Source organism: Pristiophorus japonicus, chromosome 2 (genome assembly GCF_044704955.1).
Source record: "Pristiophorus japonicus isolate sPriJap1 chromosome 2, sPriJap1.hap1, whole genome shotgun sequence".
Lineage (NCBI taxonomy): Eukaryota > Metazoa > Chordata > Chondrichthyes > Pristiophoridae > Pristiophorus > Pristiophorus japonicus.
In genome coordinates, this window is record NC_091978.1 from 203,530,108 (window position 1) to 203,546,418 (window position 16,311).

General features: G+C 43.5%; 1 protein-coding gene across 6 annotated transcripts in view; it reads right to left on the minus strand.

Moving 5' to 3' along the window:
* The window catches only part of LOC139233030 (PACRG-like protein), a 78,748-nt gene that overhangs the window by 23,410 nt on the left and 39,027 nt on the right, over window positions 1–16,311 (minus strand). For all 6 annotated transcript variants that reach the window (XM_070863573.1, XM_070863560.1, XM_070863550.1 and 3 more), the window contains 2 exons: window positions 12,685–12,752; window positions 9,949–10,039 (listed from right to left, as the gene is read on the minus strand). In XM_070863573.1, the coding sequence (XP_070719674.1) occupies window positions 9,949–10,039; window positions 12,685–12,752 (159 nt within the window). The remainder of the gene's footprint in view (window positions 1–9,948; window positions 10,040–12,684; window positions 12,753–16,311) is intronic.

A 16,311-nucleotide genomic window follows, 5' to 3' on the forward strand; every position in this document is an offset into this window, starting at 1 on the left:
CGCAGCCTTGAATAAACTCAACGATTCAGAATCCACAGCCCCTTTGGGATAGAGAATTCTAAAGAGTCACAACCCTCTGAGTGAAGAATTTCCACCTCAACTCAGTCTTAAAATGGCCGACCCCATATCTTGAGGCTATGCCTCTTAGTTCTAGATGCTCCAGCCACAGGAAATAACCTCTCAGCATCTAACTGTCAAGCCCCCTCAAAATCGTGTATGTTTCAATTAGATCACCTCTCATTCTTCTGAACCCCTGAAAGTATAGGCCCAATCTACTCAATCTCTCCTCATAGCTCAATCCTCTCATCCCAGGAATCAATCTAGTGAACCTTTATTGCAACGCCTCGAAGGCAAATATATCCTTCCTCAGGTTAGGAGCCCAAAACTGTGCACAGTACTCCTGGTGTAGTCTCACCAAAGCCCTGTACAATTGTAGCAAGACTTCCTTACTCTTGTACTCCAATCCCTTTGCAATAAAGGCCAGCATGCCATCTTAATTGCTAGCTGTACCTGCATGCTAATGTTCTGTGTTTCTTGCATTTAAATCTCTCTGAACACCAACATTTAATAGTTTCTCACCATTTAAAATAATTTTGTTTTTCTATTTTTCCTACCAAAGTGAATAACTTCACATTTCTTCACATTCTACTCCATCTTTCAGTTAGATTTAGCGTAGTTATGGAAAAAGGCAAAGATAGTCCAAGAGTAAAGTTTTCAATTGGAGAAAGACCAATTTTGCTAAGCTGAGATACGATTTAGAAAAAGTGGACTGGTAACAGCTACTTGAAGGTAAATTAGTGTCAGAACAGAACAGTGGGAGGCATTCAAGCAGGGGATTGTGCAGTTTCAGAGCAAATATGTTTTGCCTATGTAAAACAGAAATGAGGAGAACTTTTTTCTCTCAAAGGGTCGTGAATCTTTGGAATTCTCTGCCCAAGAGGGCTGGGTCTTTGAATGTATGATGGTTTTCCAAGACGACATCTTGGTTACAGGTCGGGACACAGTCGAGCATCTGCAGAACCTGGAGGAGGTTCTTAGTCTACTCAACTGCGTGGGGTTCAGGTTAAAATGCTTGAGTGCATTTTCCTGGCGCCTGAAGTGGAGTTCCTGGGGAGAAGAATCGCGGCGGACGGCATCAGGCCCACCGATTCAAAGACGGAGGCAATCGAGAACATACCAAGGCCACAGAACGTGACAGAGCTGCGGTCGTTTCTAGGACTCCTGAACTACTTTGGTAACTTCTTACCGGGTCTCAGCACACTGTTAGAACCACTGCACGCCTTACTATGTAAAAGAGACAAATGGGGTATGGGGTAAAAGCCAAGAAAATGCCTTTGTAAAAGATAGAAAATTGTTATGCTCAAACAAATTGCTTGTGTCTATGATCCATGTAAGTGTTTGGTACTAGCATGTGATGTGTCGTCATACGGGGTCGGGTGTGTATTGCAACAAGCTAATGAATCTGGGAAATTGCAACCAATTGCTTATGCATCCAGAGTCTGTCTGAGGCTGAGAGAGCCTATGCATGATTGAAAAAGAAACGTTAGCGTGTGTTTATGGGGTAAAGAAAATGCTTCAATATCTGTTTGGGCTCAAATTTGAATTGGAAACTGACCATAAGCCACTGATATCCGTGTTCTCCGAAAGAGGATAAATACGAATGCATCGGCCCGCATCCAGAGATGGGCGCTCACGTTGTCCGCATACAACTATGCCATCCGCCACAGGCCAGGCACAGAAAACTGTGCCGATGTTCTCAGTAGGCTGCCATTGTCCACCACGGGGGTGGAAATGGCACAGCCCGTAGATTTAGTCATAGGAATGGAAGTATTTGAGAGTGAGCAATCACCCGTCACAGCCCGACAGATTAGAACCTGGACGAGTCAGGACCCTGTACTGTCCCTAGTAAAAAAATTGTGTGCTTCATGGGAGCTGGGCCAGTGTCCCAGTGGAAATGCAGGAAGAGATGAAGCTGTACCAGCGGCGCAAAGATGAAATGTCTGTACAAGCAGACTGCCTTCTGTGGGGTAATCAGGTAGTGGTCCCCAAGAAGGGCAGGGACACTTTCATCAGTGATCTCCACAGTACTCACCCAGGCATTGTAATGATGAAGGCAATAAGCCAGATCCCACATGTGGTGGCCCGGTATCGATGCGGACTTAGAGTCCTGCGTGCACAAATGTAACACATGCTCGCAGTTAAGCAATGCACCCAGGGAGGCGCCACTAAGTTTATGGTCTTGGCCCTCCAAACCATTGTCCAGGGTCCATGTCGACTACGCAGGCCCATTTTTGGGTAAAATGTTCCTAGTGGTTGTAGATGCGTACTCCAAATGGATTGAATGTGAGATAATGTCGGCAAGCACGTCCGCTGCAACCACTGAAAGCCTGCAGGCCGTGTTTGCCACGCGCGGCCTGCCTGATATCCTCGTGAGCGACAACGGGCAATGTTTCACCAGTGCCGAGTTCAAAGAGTTCATAACCCGTAATGGGACCAAACATATTACATCTGCCCCGTTCAAACCAGCATCCAATGGTCAGGCAGAGAGAGCAGTGCAAACCATCAAGCAGAGCTTGAAGAGGGTAACTGAAGGCTCACTGCAGACGCGCCTATCCCGAGTCCTGCTTAGTTACCGCACGAGACCCCACTCGCTCACTGGGATTCCACCCGCTGAACTGCTCATGAAAAGGGCACTTAAGACAAGGCTCTCGTTAGTCCACTCTGATCTACATGAAAAGGTAGAGAGCAGGCGGCTTCAACAAAGTACATATCATGATAGCGCAAATGTGTCACGCAAAATTGAAATCAATTATCCTGTATTTGTGTTGAACTACGGACAAGGTCCCAAGTGGCTTCCCGGCACTGTTGTGGCCAAAGAGGGGAGTAGGGTGTTTCGGATCAAACTTTCAAATGGACTCATCCACCGGAAACACTTGGACCAAATCAAGCTCAGATTTACGGACTATCCAGAGCAACCCACATTGGACCCTATCTTCTTTGAGCCACCAACATACACACCAATGGCAACCGACACTGCAGTTGACCACGAAGCAGAATCCATCACCCACAGCAACCCAGCAGGACTCACCATACCAGGCAGCCCTGCCTGGCCAGCTGCACAGCAGCCCAGTGAGGGCCCAACAAACGATTCACCAAAACCAGCGTTTGCACCGAGACGATCAACCAGGGAAAGAAAGGCCCCAGATCGACTCACCTTGTAAATAGTTACACTATTGACTTTGAGGGAGGGGGAGTGTTGTTATATATGTAAACTTATAAATACCTTGTATAGCCACCAGAGGGCTCCTCCCCCTGGAGTCCCAAGGGATTCCACAATTCCTTGGGAGCACAGGTGCTTCAGGAGGCCTCACAGGCTGGAGAGGCATTTTGGAGATCTGCAATAAAAGACTAAGGTCACACTTTACTTTGAGCTCACAGTATCTGGTCAGACTTTTTATTCATACATAACATTATGGAAATCCAAATTTACTACATCCATTGGTTCCCATTTATCGACAAAGCTAGTTACATCCTCAAAAAATCTAATAAATTTGTTAAACACGATTTTCCTTTCATAAAAACATGTTGGAGCTGAAATTCAGCCTCCTGAAAAGGCCTGTTACCGCCGGAAAGCAGCGGCCAAGCGGCGGAGTCCAGTGGGTCCGATTTGCGGTCGAATGGCCACTGCCATCGAAATTCACCTCGGGGGGTTTTTCCGGCTGTTCCCACTTCTGCCCTGCTGCTACCGACCCCTCCTAAGTACATAATCAAAGCGCGCACCGTCAATCCCCCACACCTCCCTCTAAATTCACCTGCAAAAATCTTCATCCCTTCGCACGGTACCCCTGACAGCTTTTTCCTGTCAGTGCACTGTGTTTTCAGTGTGTGCGGCATGGCTGTGCGGTGCTCATTCAAGGGGAAGGGGCACTGCCATGGACGCCATGTTATTTTTTTTGTTGGTCGACTGCCTGTCGGGCTGACAATTATGCCCCCGGGTTCGGCCAACAGACAGCCTGGCACCCCCTCTGGTGGCCCAGTGGACAGAAGTTTTAAAATGGCAAAGACTCTCCCCTTTAAGTGAAGGGGAGAGACGTGGTGATGCACACGTATCATGACATCATCAGCGTCAGGCTGATGACTTGACAGCAGCGGAGACTCCGTCCGTCTTCAATTCCGCCCTCTAGAGAGCTCGCTGCCGCACTTCCACCTCCATTATGACCGGCTTCCGGCCCGCTCCAAAAAAATTGCCAAAGAGCTGAATTTCACGCAGGAGGTCCTCATCCACATCGGTGGAAAAAGCACTTCAACAGTGGTAGGTGTGACCCGTTTCGGGTGAACCTGACTTTCTACCCTGTTGACTTTGCCCAATCATATTATGATTTTCGAAATACCGTTACCAATTCCTTAATAATGTATTCCAGCATTTTTCCGACAACTGATGTCAGGGTAACTGGCCTGTAGTTCCCTGTTTTCTCTCTTCCTCCATTCTTGAATAGTGGGGTTACATTTGCTATCTTGCAATCTGCTGGGACCATCCTAGAACACAGGGAATTTTGGGGAAATCACAACCAATGCATCCACTGTCTCTGCAGCCATCTCTTTTGGAACCCCAGGATGCAAGACCATCAGGTTCAAGGAATTTGTTGGCTTTTAGTCCCATTAGTTTCTCAAGTACTTTTTCTCTACTGACATCAATTACTTTAAGTTCCTCACTCTCATTAGCTCCTTAGTTTCCCACTATTTTGGTATGCTTAATGTGTCTTCTACTGCAAAGACAGATATAGAATATTTGTTTAAATTCTCTGCCATTTCCTTACTCTCCATTATAATTTTTCGTGTCTCAGACTTTGCGATTCTCAGATTCTATTTTCTCAAATTTATCGTTTTTGGTCATCCTTTGCTGATTTCTAAAGCTCTCCCAATCCTCAGGTTCACTACTATTCACAACATTATAAGCCTCTTCTTTAATACTATCCTTAACTTCTTTAGTTAGCCACAGATGGATTACTTTTCCCATGGAGTTTTAAAATTTCTCAATGGAATGTATATTCGTTAAGAATTTTGGAATATTTCTTTAAATGTTTGCCACTGCTTATCTACTGTTCCCATCCAACTGACAAACCCTTACAAAGGAAACATATTCCACAGAAATATCAACTATTAGAAGCGACATCTGTACACTTCTGCGTATGTGTGCTATGTGCAACAAAATCACAAACTCATTCTTAAAGACTAGTTTTATGATTATTTGGAGCACAGAGAAAAACTTCCCGTAAAAGGTGTCTCACAAGTATGAATTGATAAGAATTAGATTGTCACAGTCAGAGATCTCTACATTTGTTTTAAAAGTATCAAACCTAGATTTTCTACATGGGCAAAATCCCAAGCAAATAAATGGTGGAGCAGATTCAGAGCTCAATTGGGAGCTCACCGCTTGGGTGCAGAAATTAGTCTGCTGTTGCACAATTTAAAGACCTGTATCATCTTAAATGGGTCACAACACAAAACATTATTTTGGATTCACAACAGAAAGTTTGCCAACTTGAAGAAGATCTGAGGTCTGCAGGACCCCTCAGGATCACAGATGAAGATGTAGAAGTAAAGTCAGGCAAAGGACAGAGGGATTTTTTGGCATGCAGCAAAGCAGGAGTGGCATCCGATTGCCAGGACAGTCAATATCAACTCAACCATCCCATATAGCACACCATCTTAATCCTGGAAACACTCACTGAACTAGACCGCAGAATGCACCTGGTGCGATCCTTAAAATGCAAAGGTGTTCTTTATGATGACTCTTGTAGCTAAATGAATCTCATTGTCGGGCTAATCACTGGCATGTGGCACATCTCGATGACAGCTTCCTTTGGAAAAATAAACCTTCATAGGCAATGGTCCTCGATCAAATGCCTCTGTCCTGTATATTCTGGTGTGGAGGTACTAGCACATGCCATGTGCCTGAGGCGCAAACTCATCAGCCTCATAAGCAAAGATAGGAGTTCCCAATAGGACTATGATTATGCCTTGTCTGGAAGGGGAGAGGGAAATGCACAGAAGAATAAAATTGGAAAAGATATGGCTGGAGGAAGTTACAGAGGTAGAGTGGAGTGAGATTATGAAGGGATTTGTAAATGGGGATGAGGATTTTGAATTCATTGCACTGGAGGAGTGAAGAGACATTCAGAGATTTGTATGAATTGGCTTTTATGTAGTGAAATTCAGCGAGGAGATTGCTGGAGAAGTACAGTCGAGAGGAAATTAGTTTCAATACTGGCAGAAATATGATGAGATAATGGTGAAGGTGTGTGATGTCATCTAGGTGGAAATAAGTGGCCCTAGATAGGTTTGAAACACAGCTCAAGATTAAACAGGATGTCAAAGTTTCACACTGGCTCACTCTGTGAGCAGGCAGGTGGGGGAGGAAGTCAGGAACAAAGGCATGGCAATCTTGGCTGGAGCAAATCAGGATGGCTTCAGTTTTGCCAATGTTGGAGAAAGTTCTGGCTTATTCGCAACTTGTCAATCAATCTAATAGCACAGTGGTTCTGGAGTCAAAGGTGGTATTGGAGAGGTAATACTATATATCATCATCATACATGTGGAAGCTGACTCCATCCCTACCGAAAATGTTGCCAAGGAGCAATAATTTCAACGATGAAAAAAAGGGAACTAAAGATGGAACCTTGGGTAGTTGCAAGCTGACTACTTGAGAGTGAAGGGAGGTAATGGCTAGAGATATGGCTACATTCAGAGAAGTAGGACCAGAACCAATTGACAAATACTTTGGTTCTGTCTTCACGAAGGAAGACACAAATAACCTTCCGGAAATTCTAGGGGACTGAGGATCTAGCAAGAAGGAGGAACTGAAGGAAATCCTTATTAGTCAGGAAATTGTGCTAGGGAAATTGATGGGATTGAAGGCCGATAAATCCCCAGGGCCTGATAGTCTGCATCCCAGAATACTTAAGGAAGTGGCCCTAGAAATAGTGGATGCATTGGTGATCATTTTCCAACAGTCTATCGACTCTGGATCAATTCCTATGGACTGGAGGGTAGTTAATGTAACACCACTTTTTAAAAAAGGAGGGAGAGAGAAAACGGGAATTATAGACCAATTAGCCTACATCAGTAGTCGGGAAAATGTTGGAATCAATTATTAAAGATGAAATAGCACTGCATTTGGAAAGCAGTGACAGGATCGGTCCAAGTCAGCATGGATTTATGAAAAGGAAATCATGCTTGACAAATCTTCTCGAATTTTTTTGAGGATGTAACTAATAGAGTGGACAAGGGAGAACCAGTGGATGTGGTGTATTTGGACTTTCAAAAGACCTTTGACAAGGTCCCACACAAGGGATTAGTGTGCAAAATTAAAGCACATAGTATTGGGGGTAATGTAGTGATGTAGATAGAGAACTGGTTGGCAGACAGGAAGCAGAGAGAAGGAATAAACGGGTCCTTCTCAGAATGGCAGGCAGTGACTAGTGGGGTGCCGCAGGGCTCAGTGCTGGGACTCCAGCTATTTACAATATACATCAATGATTTAGATGAAGGAATTGAGTACAATATCTCCAAGTTTGTAGATGACACTAAGCTGGGTGGCGGTGTGAGCTGTGAAGAGGATGCTAAGAGGCTGCAGGGTGACTTGGACAGGTTAGGTGAGTGGGCAAATGCATGGCAGATGCAGTATAATGTGGATAAATGTGAGATTATCCACTTTGGTGGCAAAAACATGAAGGCAGAATATTATCTGAATGGCGGCGGATTAGGAAAAGGGGAGGTGCAACGAGACCTGGGTGTCATGGTACATCAGTCATTGAAGGTTGGCATGCAGGTACAGCAGGTGGTGAAGGCGGCAAATGGCATGTTGGCCTTCAAAGCTAGGGGATTTGAGTGTGAGATTAGGGAGGTCTTAATGTAGTTGTACAAGGCCTTGGTGAGGCCTCACCTGGAATATTGTGTTCAGTTTTGGTCTCCAAATCTGAGGAAGGACATTCTTGCTATTGAGGGAGTGCAGCGAAGGTTCACCAGACTGATTCCCGGGATGGCAGGACTGACATATGAGGAGAGACTGGATCGACTGGGCCTGTATTCACTGGAGTTTAGAAGAATGAGAGGGGATTTCATAGAAACAAATAAAATTCTGACGGGACGGAACAGGTTAGATGCAGGAAGAATGTTCCCGATGTTGGGGAAGTCCAGAACCAAGGGTCACAGTCAAAGGATAAGGGGTAAGCCATTTAGGACCAATATGAGGAGGAACTTCTTCACTCAGAAAATTGTTAACCTGTGGAATTTTCTACCACAGAAAGTTGTTGAGACCAGTTCGTTAGATATATTCAAGAGGGAGTTGGATGTGGCTCTTACGGCTAAAGGGATCAAGGGGTATGGAGAGAAAGCAGGAAAGGGGTACAGAGGTGAATGATCAGCCATGATCATATTGAATGATGGTGCAGGCTTAAAGGGCCAAATGGCCTACTCCTGCACCTATTTTCTATGCTTCTGTGTTTCTAACTAAGCATGTGTAGTCCCATAGAGGTGGACCATGGAGGAGAGGTTGTGCTAGGTGAGTCAACTTTGTCAACAACCACAGACAAGCAGCATATTCCCGAGTGTGCCAAGTGAGATTAGGGATGAAATGCAGAAATTGCTGACAGTCAGTACGAGGGAGTCAGTGCTTACAGGAAGTCTCACTGAATTGGAAAGAAGCCAATGTAGCACCTATTTTCAAAAAAGTCGACTGAAGAAACCCAAATAAGTACAGACTTATTGATAACTGGCAAAAGGATGGAATTAAGCATTAAGAAGAAATTTGATGTCTATTCAATTTAAAGTAAGCTCATAAATGTCAACAAGTATCACAAGAGACAGATCCTGCCTGATTAACCTCCTTTAACTTGTGACTGACATCACAAGCTGGACATTGGAAAGTCTTATGATACAGTATACCTGGGCTTCCAAAAAGCCTTTTATAATGCGCCACAATTGGCTAGAGCAAGGCATCTCATGGCGTGTCCAGTTAGATAGACCTTTTCCTGCAGCCTTCAGCTCAAAAATATATTGCCCTGTAAATTGCTGGAAGTGCGAGCTGATAATGGTGTGGCCAGGGCAACAGGGGATCTGGGACCTTGGTGAATGATGGGACTAACAGTGTATCACCTTAACCAATGACATTTAATGATTGAGAAATAAACAGAGGAAGAACTGAGAAGGAGGATGAATTAAAGTGAAATCAGGTACAGAAAGAGAAATAGAGAGAGGAAAAAAAGATTGCATTAAGAGAGAGAGAAGTAAGAGACAGAAAGGAAAAGTAAGAAAAAAATTTAAACATTTTAAATGTAACATTTTTTAAATCTCCAACAATTCACTACCTTGAAGGAATGAGACTCCACACTTTGAATTGTTCACATTCTGGGCCAGAGAAGTTAACCGACAGTCATTAACAATGATCACGTAGCTAAAGGGTATATACTATTAATTATTAGATTTAACACTCGTGAGTTTAATGGGCAATTAATGTACAAATGTAGCAACTTCATGGGACCCAAGGGGTGGTTAAGGGCGAGTGGAGCGGCGTAAATCGTCCAGCAACTTGTGGCGATTTGCAATTCATGGGGTATTGCTTCCTCGCCACAAGTTGCTAGTTGATTTACACATTAACAATGACATGTGTTGTTCAGATGCCATTATTATTTCAGCAAATTTTGGCCCAATCTCCTGCATGAACGGCTGTTATACAACTCTTATACAAACAGAAAATTGGTATCTTAGGTAATGTTTGGATGTGCTTAAGGAAATGGCTGAGAGAGAGAAGGCAGCAGGTACCAGTTATAAAGGTGATGTCAGGCTGGGGAGATGTACTGAATGCGGTGCTCCAGGGATTGATGCCGGAACCCACATGGTTTAGTGAAGCATAGAATAAAGGCATAGTGCAATTTGGGCCAATCTTACCTCAGCTAAGGTAGTAAGAAGAGGGTCAAAGGCAATAGTCTCTGGTGGTTGGTCCCACTGCAGTTTATGACTGACTGAACCATGAAACAACCTGGTGAGAAAAAGCTGTGCATGAAACAATAATATTTAAAGAATTTGGATTTTAAATACCATTGTAATAAATAAGTACTTTCATTTATATCGCGCCTTATCACATCAAATTGTTTCAAAGCATTTCGCACAATAAATCACTTGTCACTGCTGTTGTGTGGGTCAAAAGGGCAACCATTTTGTGCAGAGCAATGTACCACAAATGACAATGAGATAAATCATCAATTAATTTGATTTAGAGTAATCTCTTCCATTACAAGTGGAGACCATTTAAGCCTTGTGATTCCTTCATAGAAATTGCAATTTACAATCGGGAGAAAAAAAAATCACCATTATAATTTTCAAAATGCAATTAGTGTGTACACAGTACCATTAGAATACATTTAATTTTTTAAAAATCTGAAATAATTGTTGAATCCATACATCCACATATGCCACTGATTAGCAATATGGTAATGTCTCGTGTTTAGTTATCTGAATTTGAGAAATTAAACACATTCTCCATTTTAGTTAGTGTCAGGGATAAAATAACAGAATTACATTCGTTCCATATAGCCCACACCAGGTAGTTTGCCTCCAACCTCAATGATCTCCTACTGCAATGTTATATGATTTTATTTCAATTGTCCTTTTCACTTCTAATTAAGAATTCAAATTCAGTGTCAATTACCAGCAAATTGTGCAGTTTTGTGTTGCAGATACACTCTCACTACAAACTATCCTCTTAGTTGAGTATTTTGCAGTTGTTATTGGTGGTCTTTACGTCAATAGTCAAGGAAGGATTTAATGACCGTGATAAAAGGCCAGCATTCTACCGAGCAACATTCAGGTGCCACCCAATGGGCCCAAGTTTCCACATGATTTGCGCCTGATTTTTAGGAGCAACTGGTGGAGAACGGACTATCTTAGAAATCGCAATTCTCCACATTTTTTTTTCTGCAGTTCGAGTCAGTTAGAACAGTTTCACTTTGGAACAGAATTTTTTCTTCAAAAGGGGGCGTGTCCGGCCACTGACGCCTGATTTCAAAGTTTCCACAGTGAAAACGTACTCCAAACTAACTTAGAATGGAGCAATGTGAAGATTTTTGTAGAACTGAAAAAACCTTGTCTACACATTAAAAAATCAGGCGCAGGTTACAAATTAGGCGTCCAGAACGAGGTGGGGGGAGGGGGGGGGGGGGGAAGGGAAGTAATTAAATTCTATAATAAATCCTTATTTATACTTATACAAATATTATACAAATAAATCCAACCTGAATAAAAATTTATAAGCAAAGAAAAGATTAAACAAATCATCTTCCTACCTGTGTGAAAGTGCTTCAGCCAGGGAGAATGCTGCAGGATGCCTCATAAGTTGAGGAAGCCGTTCGTTCCTGCCGGGGGGGGGGAGGAGGCAGCCGTTCGTTCCCGCGGGGGGGGGGAGGGGAGGAGGGAAACGGCTGTCTCAACTTTCTGAGGCTTCCCGCAGCCTTCTCACTACTGCAAGAAGCCTCAGTGCTGATGTGCTGATGGCAATGTGCTTTTATTAAAAAATGTTCAAAAATTAAACAGCTACAAAGAACTACAAAAATGGGCGAGTGCCAATGTTTCCTTCACATTGCGCGTGCGCGAACACTCCAACGTGCACGGGCAGGGTTGCCGGCAGGAAAAAAACTAATTTAAATGGTACCCGCCCCCTCCCACTTACAAAATCGGCGCGAGTGGTAGGCTCCGCGCCAAGCAGACATGGAGCTGCAGGGCGCTCCAGAATCGCGCGGTTTTTTTCCGGCGCGAAAAACGGACGCCCAGCTCGGAGGGGCGCCCGTTTTTTATAGTGTGGAAACTTGGGGCCAATGAAACAAACGTATAATACACACTAAACAACACAAGAAAGCTTCAGGGATTCAGTGTATACCGAACCCTCAATCCAGCGCTAAGTTCAATATATGCACATATCAGTATAGCCCTGTTTAGTTTAAGAGTTAATTAGGCAACAAAGGAATCTTACCACTATTTTACATTTTGTTGCATAATGCAACTTCTTGTGATTTTGTTTCAATCTAGTGACATATATGTAGATACTAATTAGAGGGTATACATTACAAATTAACATTTAAAAAAAAGAAAATCCCAACTATGAACTTTTATATCAGGAGTGCAAATTCATAAAATCTATTGTCATAATAGTTCCTTGTTTAAACTGACTGTGACCAGTACCTTTGCAAAACAATAATGAAGTGATTACAGCTCACTGTAATTTATTGATGAGGATATCAAACTGATATTGCAGTTAACTCCACTTGCCATACTATTTCTAAGTGTGTTAATCCCCTCCTGCCTTGATGGTATCAAATAAAGAAATTGTTTTAAACATCTGAGAGCACATCACAGAATTTACTGTGAGTTAATTTCTTGATACAATTCCAGTAATTATGTTATTACAGTAATTTTCATCATTGCTCAAAATGACTTTAAAAGTAATCTATAAAATTATCAGGATACATCATACAAAATAACAGCAACTAAGGGGTGAATCAAAGGCAGTTTAGCCCACTCAAGAATATATATATATATTTTTTTAAGTGATTTCTGATGTTATCTGAACTTGTCCATTAGACGACCGCCTGTAATCAGTGCCAGGTATCAATTATTCTTTTTAGGAATTACCTGCAGGGAATCTCTCTTTTAGCATAGGCTGTGGCAAATGCAGATTGTTGACTCAATGGGTCGCTGAACTGAAAGAAAGATGTAATTGTAACATGTTAAATCTGAGTCATTACAACAAAACCCATGCCCAACACAATACAGTATAGTATACAACATAGCTACTTACATCACAGATGTTAACTCTTAATCCTTCTCCCGATCACATAATGCACCAGCTATTGCCGCCAAAGCCCATAATATGCAGTCAACAATATCACTGAATGTTTCCAAAACAACAAACCGAGGAACATATACTTAACAGGTCATTAAGAATTTTATATCTGTATCTTTCTCTCTCTAAGCAGATCTTCCAGAACATTACTCATGGTGAGTTAAAGGATGTGCTGCAATAGCCATGTAAATACATATTGACCCAGGTTTTGCTTGAACAGGGCTGCTCACGGTGGCAGTGTTAGATAGAGGAATGGAGCACCTCGATCCCGCAGCATGATACCCGTCACCTTCTCCCCAGCCCTGCACGAGGCAGAAAGGCCAGCCGTCAGCTCAAGAACAAAGCATCAGGAGCAGATGGAATCACTGCTGAGGCACTAAAGTATGACGGAGAGGCACTATTGGCATGAATGCATGACCGCATCTCTCTCATCTGGAAGGAGGAATGCATGCCTGGAGATCTGAAGAGATGCCATAATCGTGACCATCTTTTTAAAAAAAAGGGGACAAGTCCGACTGCGGCAACTACAGAGGAATCTCCCTGTTGTCGGCCATTGGGAAAGTCATCGCTAGAATCCTCCTCAACCGTCTTCTTCCTGTGGCTGAGGAGCTCCTCCCAGAGTCACAGTGTGGATTCCGTCCACTATTAGACATGATCTTTACGGTGCAACAACGGCAACAGAAATGCAGGGAACAGCACCAACCCTTGTACATGGCGTTCTTTGACCTTACAAAGGCCTTTGACACTCTTAACCACAAGGGACTATGGAGCGTCCTCCTCTGTTTCGGTTGCCCCCAAAAGTTTGTCGCCATCCTCCGCTTGCTCCATGGCGACATGCCAGCCATGATCCTGACCAACAGATCCACCACAGACCCAATCCACGTCCGGACCAGGGTCAAGCAGGGCTGCGTCATCATGCCAACCCTCTTCTCAATCTTCCTCGCTGCAATGCTCTACCTCACGCTCAACAAGCTCCCTGCTGGAATGGAACTAAACTATAGAACCAGTGGGAACCTGTTCAACCTTTGTCGCTTCCAGGCTTGATCTAAGACAGTCCCATCCTCTGTCTTCGAACTATAGTATGCGGACGACGCTTGCATCTGTGCACAGAGGCTGAATTGCAAGCCGTCAACATCTTCACCGAGGTGTACGAAAGCATGGGCCTTGCACTAAACATCCATAAGACAAAGGTCCTCCATCAACCTGACCCCGTCACACAGCACTGCTTCCCCAGTCATCAAAATCCATGGCACAGCCTTGGACAACGTGGACCACTTTCCATACCTCGGGAGCCTATTATCAGCAAGGGCAGACATTGACGATGAGATTCAACACCACCTCCAGTGCACCAGCGCAGCCTTCGGTCGCCTGAGAAAGAGAGTGTTCTAAGATCAGGTCCTCAAATCTGGCACCAAGCTTATGGTCTACAGGGCTGTAGTGATACCCACCCTCCTGTATGGCTCAGAGACATGGACTATATACAGTAGACACTTCAAATCACTGGAGAAATACCACCAACGATGTCTCCGCAAGATCGTGCAAATCTCCTGGGAGGTTAGACGTACCAACGTCAGTGTTTTCGATAAGGCCAACATCCCCAGCATCGAAGCACTGACCACACTCGACCAGTTCCGTTGTGTGGGCCACATTGTCCGCATGCCCGACACAAGACTCCTAAAGCAATCGCTCTACTCGGAACTCCTACATGGCAAGCGATCCCCAGGTAGGCAGGCTATATTAGATCTGGTCCTGTGTAATGAGACAGGATTAATAAACAATCTCCTAGTAAAGGATCCTCTTGGAACGAGTGACCATAGCATGGTTGAATTTCAAATTCAGATGGAGGGCGAGAAAGTTGGATCTCAAACCAGCGTACTAAGCTTAAATAAAGGAGACTACAAAGGTACAAGGGCAGAGTTGGCTAAATTGGACTGGGAAAATAGATTAAAGTGTAGGACAGTTGATAAACAGTGGCGTACATTTAAGGAGATATTTCATAACTCTCAAGAAAAATATATTCCAGTGAGGAGGAAAGGGTATAAAAGAAAAGATAGCCAAAGAAATAAAGGATGGTATCCAATTAAAAACAAGGGCATACAAAGTGGCCAAAACTACTGGGAGGCTAGACGATTGTGAAGCTTCTAAAAGCCAGCCAAGAAGGACTAAAAAAATGATTAAGAAAGGGAAGATAGACTATGAAAGTAAACTAGCACGAAATATAAAAACAGATAGCAAGAGTTTCTACAGGTATATAAAAAGGAAAAGAGTGGCTAAAGTAAATGTTAGTACCTTAGAGGATGAGACCGGGGCATTAGTGAAGGGGAACATGGAGATGGCAGAAACTCTGAATAAATATTTTGCATCAGTCTTTACGGTAGAGGACACTAAAATATACACAGTGGATAGTCAAGGGGCTGTGGGGGGGCAGATCTTAACACAATCACTGAGGAGGTGGTACTCAGTAAGATAATGGGACTAAAGGCAGATAAATCCCCTGGACCTGATGGCTTGCATCCTAGGGTCTTAAGAGAAGTAGCGGCAGGGATAGTGGATGCATTGGTTGTAATTTACCAATATTTGGCAGATGGAGTTTAATGTTGGAAAGTGAGGTTATGCACTTTGGCAGAAAAAAAATCGAAGAGCAAGTTATTATTTAAAATTGCAAAGTGCTGCATTACAGCGGGATCTGGGGGTCCTGGTGCATGAAACACAAAAGGTTAGTATGCAGGTACAGCAAGTGATTAGGAAGGCCAATGGAATCTTCGTCTTTATGGAGTATAAAAGCAGGGAAGTCTTGCTACAGTTATACAGGGTATTGGTGAGGCCACACCTCGAATACTGCATACAGTTTTGGTTTCCATATTTAAGAAAGGATTATATTTGCTTTGGAGGCAGTTCAGAGAAGGTTCACTAGGTTGATTCCGGAGATGAGGGGGTTCACTTATGAGGAAAGATTGAGTTGGTTGGGCCTCTACTCATTGGAATTCAGAAGAATGAGAGGTGATCTTATCGAAACGTATGAGATTATGAGGGGGCTTGACAAGGTGGAGAGGATGTTTCCACTGATAGGAGAGACTAGAACTAGGGGGCATAATCATTTAAAACTGAGATGAGGAGGAATTTCTTCTCTCAGAGGGTTATAAATCTGTGGAATTCACTGCCTCAGAGTGCTGTGGAAGCTGGGTCATTGAATAAATTTAAGACAGAGATAGACAGTTTCTTAACCGAAGTGGACCTGAGTCCATGATCGGATCAGCCATGATCGTATTAAATAGTGGAGCAGGCTCGCGGGTCCGTATGGCCTACTCCTGCTCCTATTTCTTATGTTGCATTCTTATAGAAACATAGAAACATAGAAAATAGGTGCAAGAGTAGGCCATTCGGCCCTTCTAGCCTGCACCGCCATTCAATGAGTT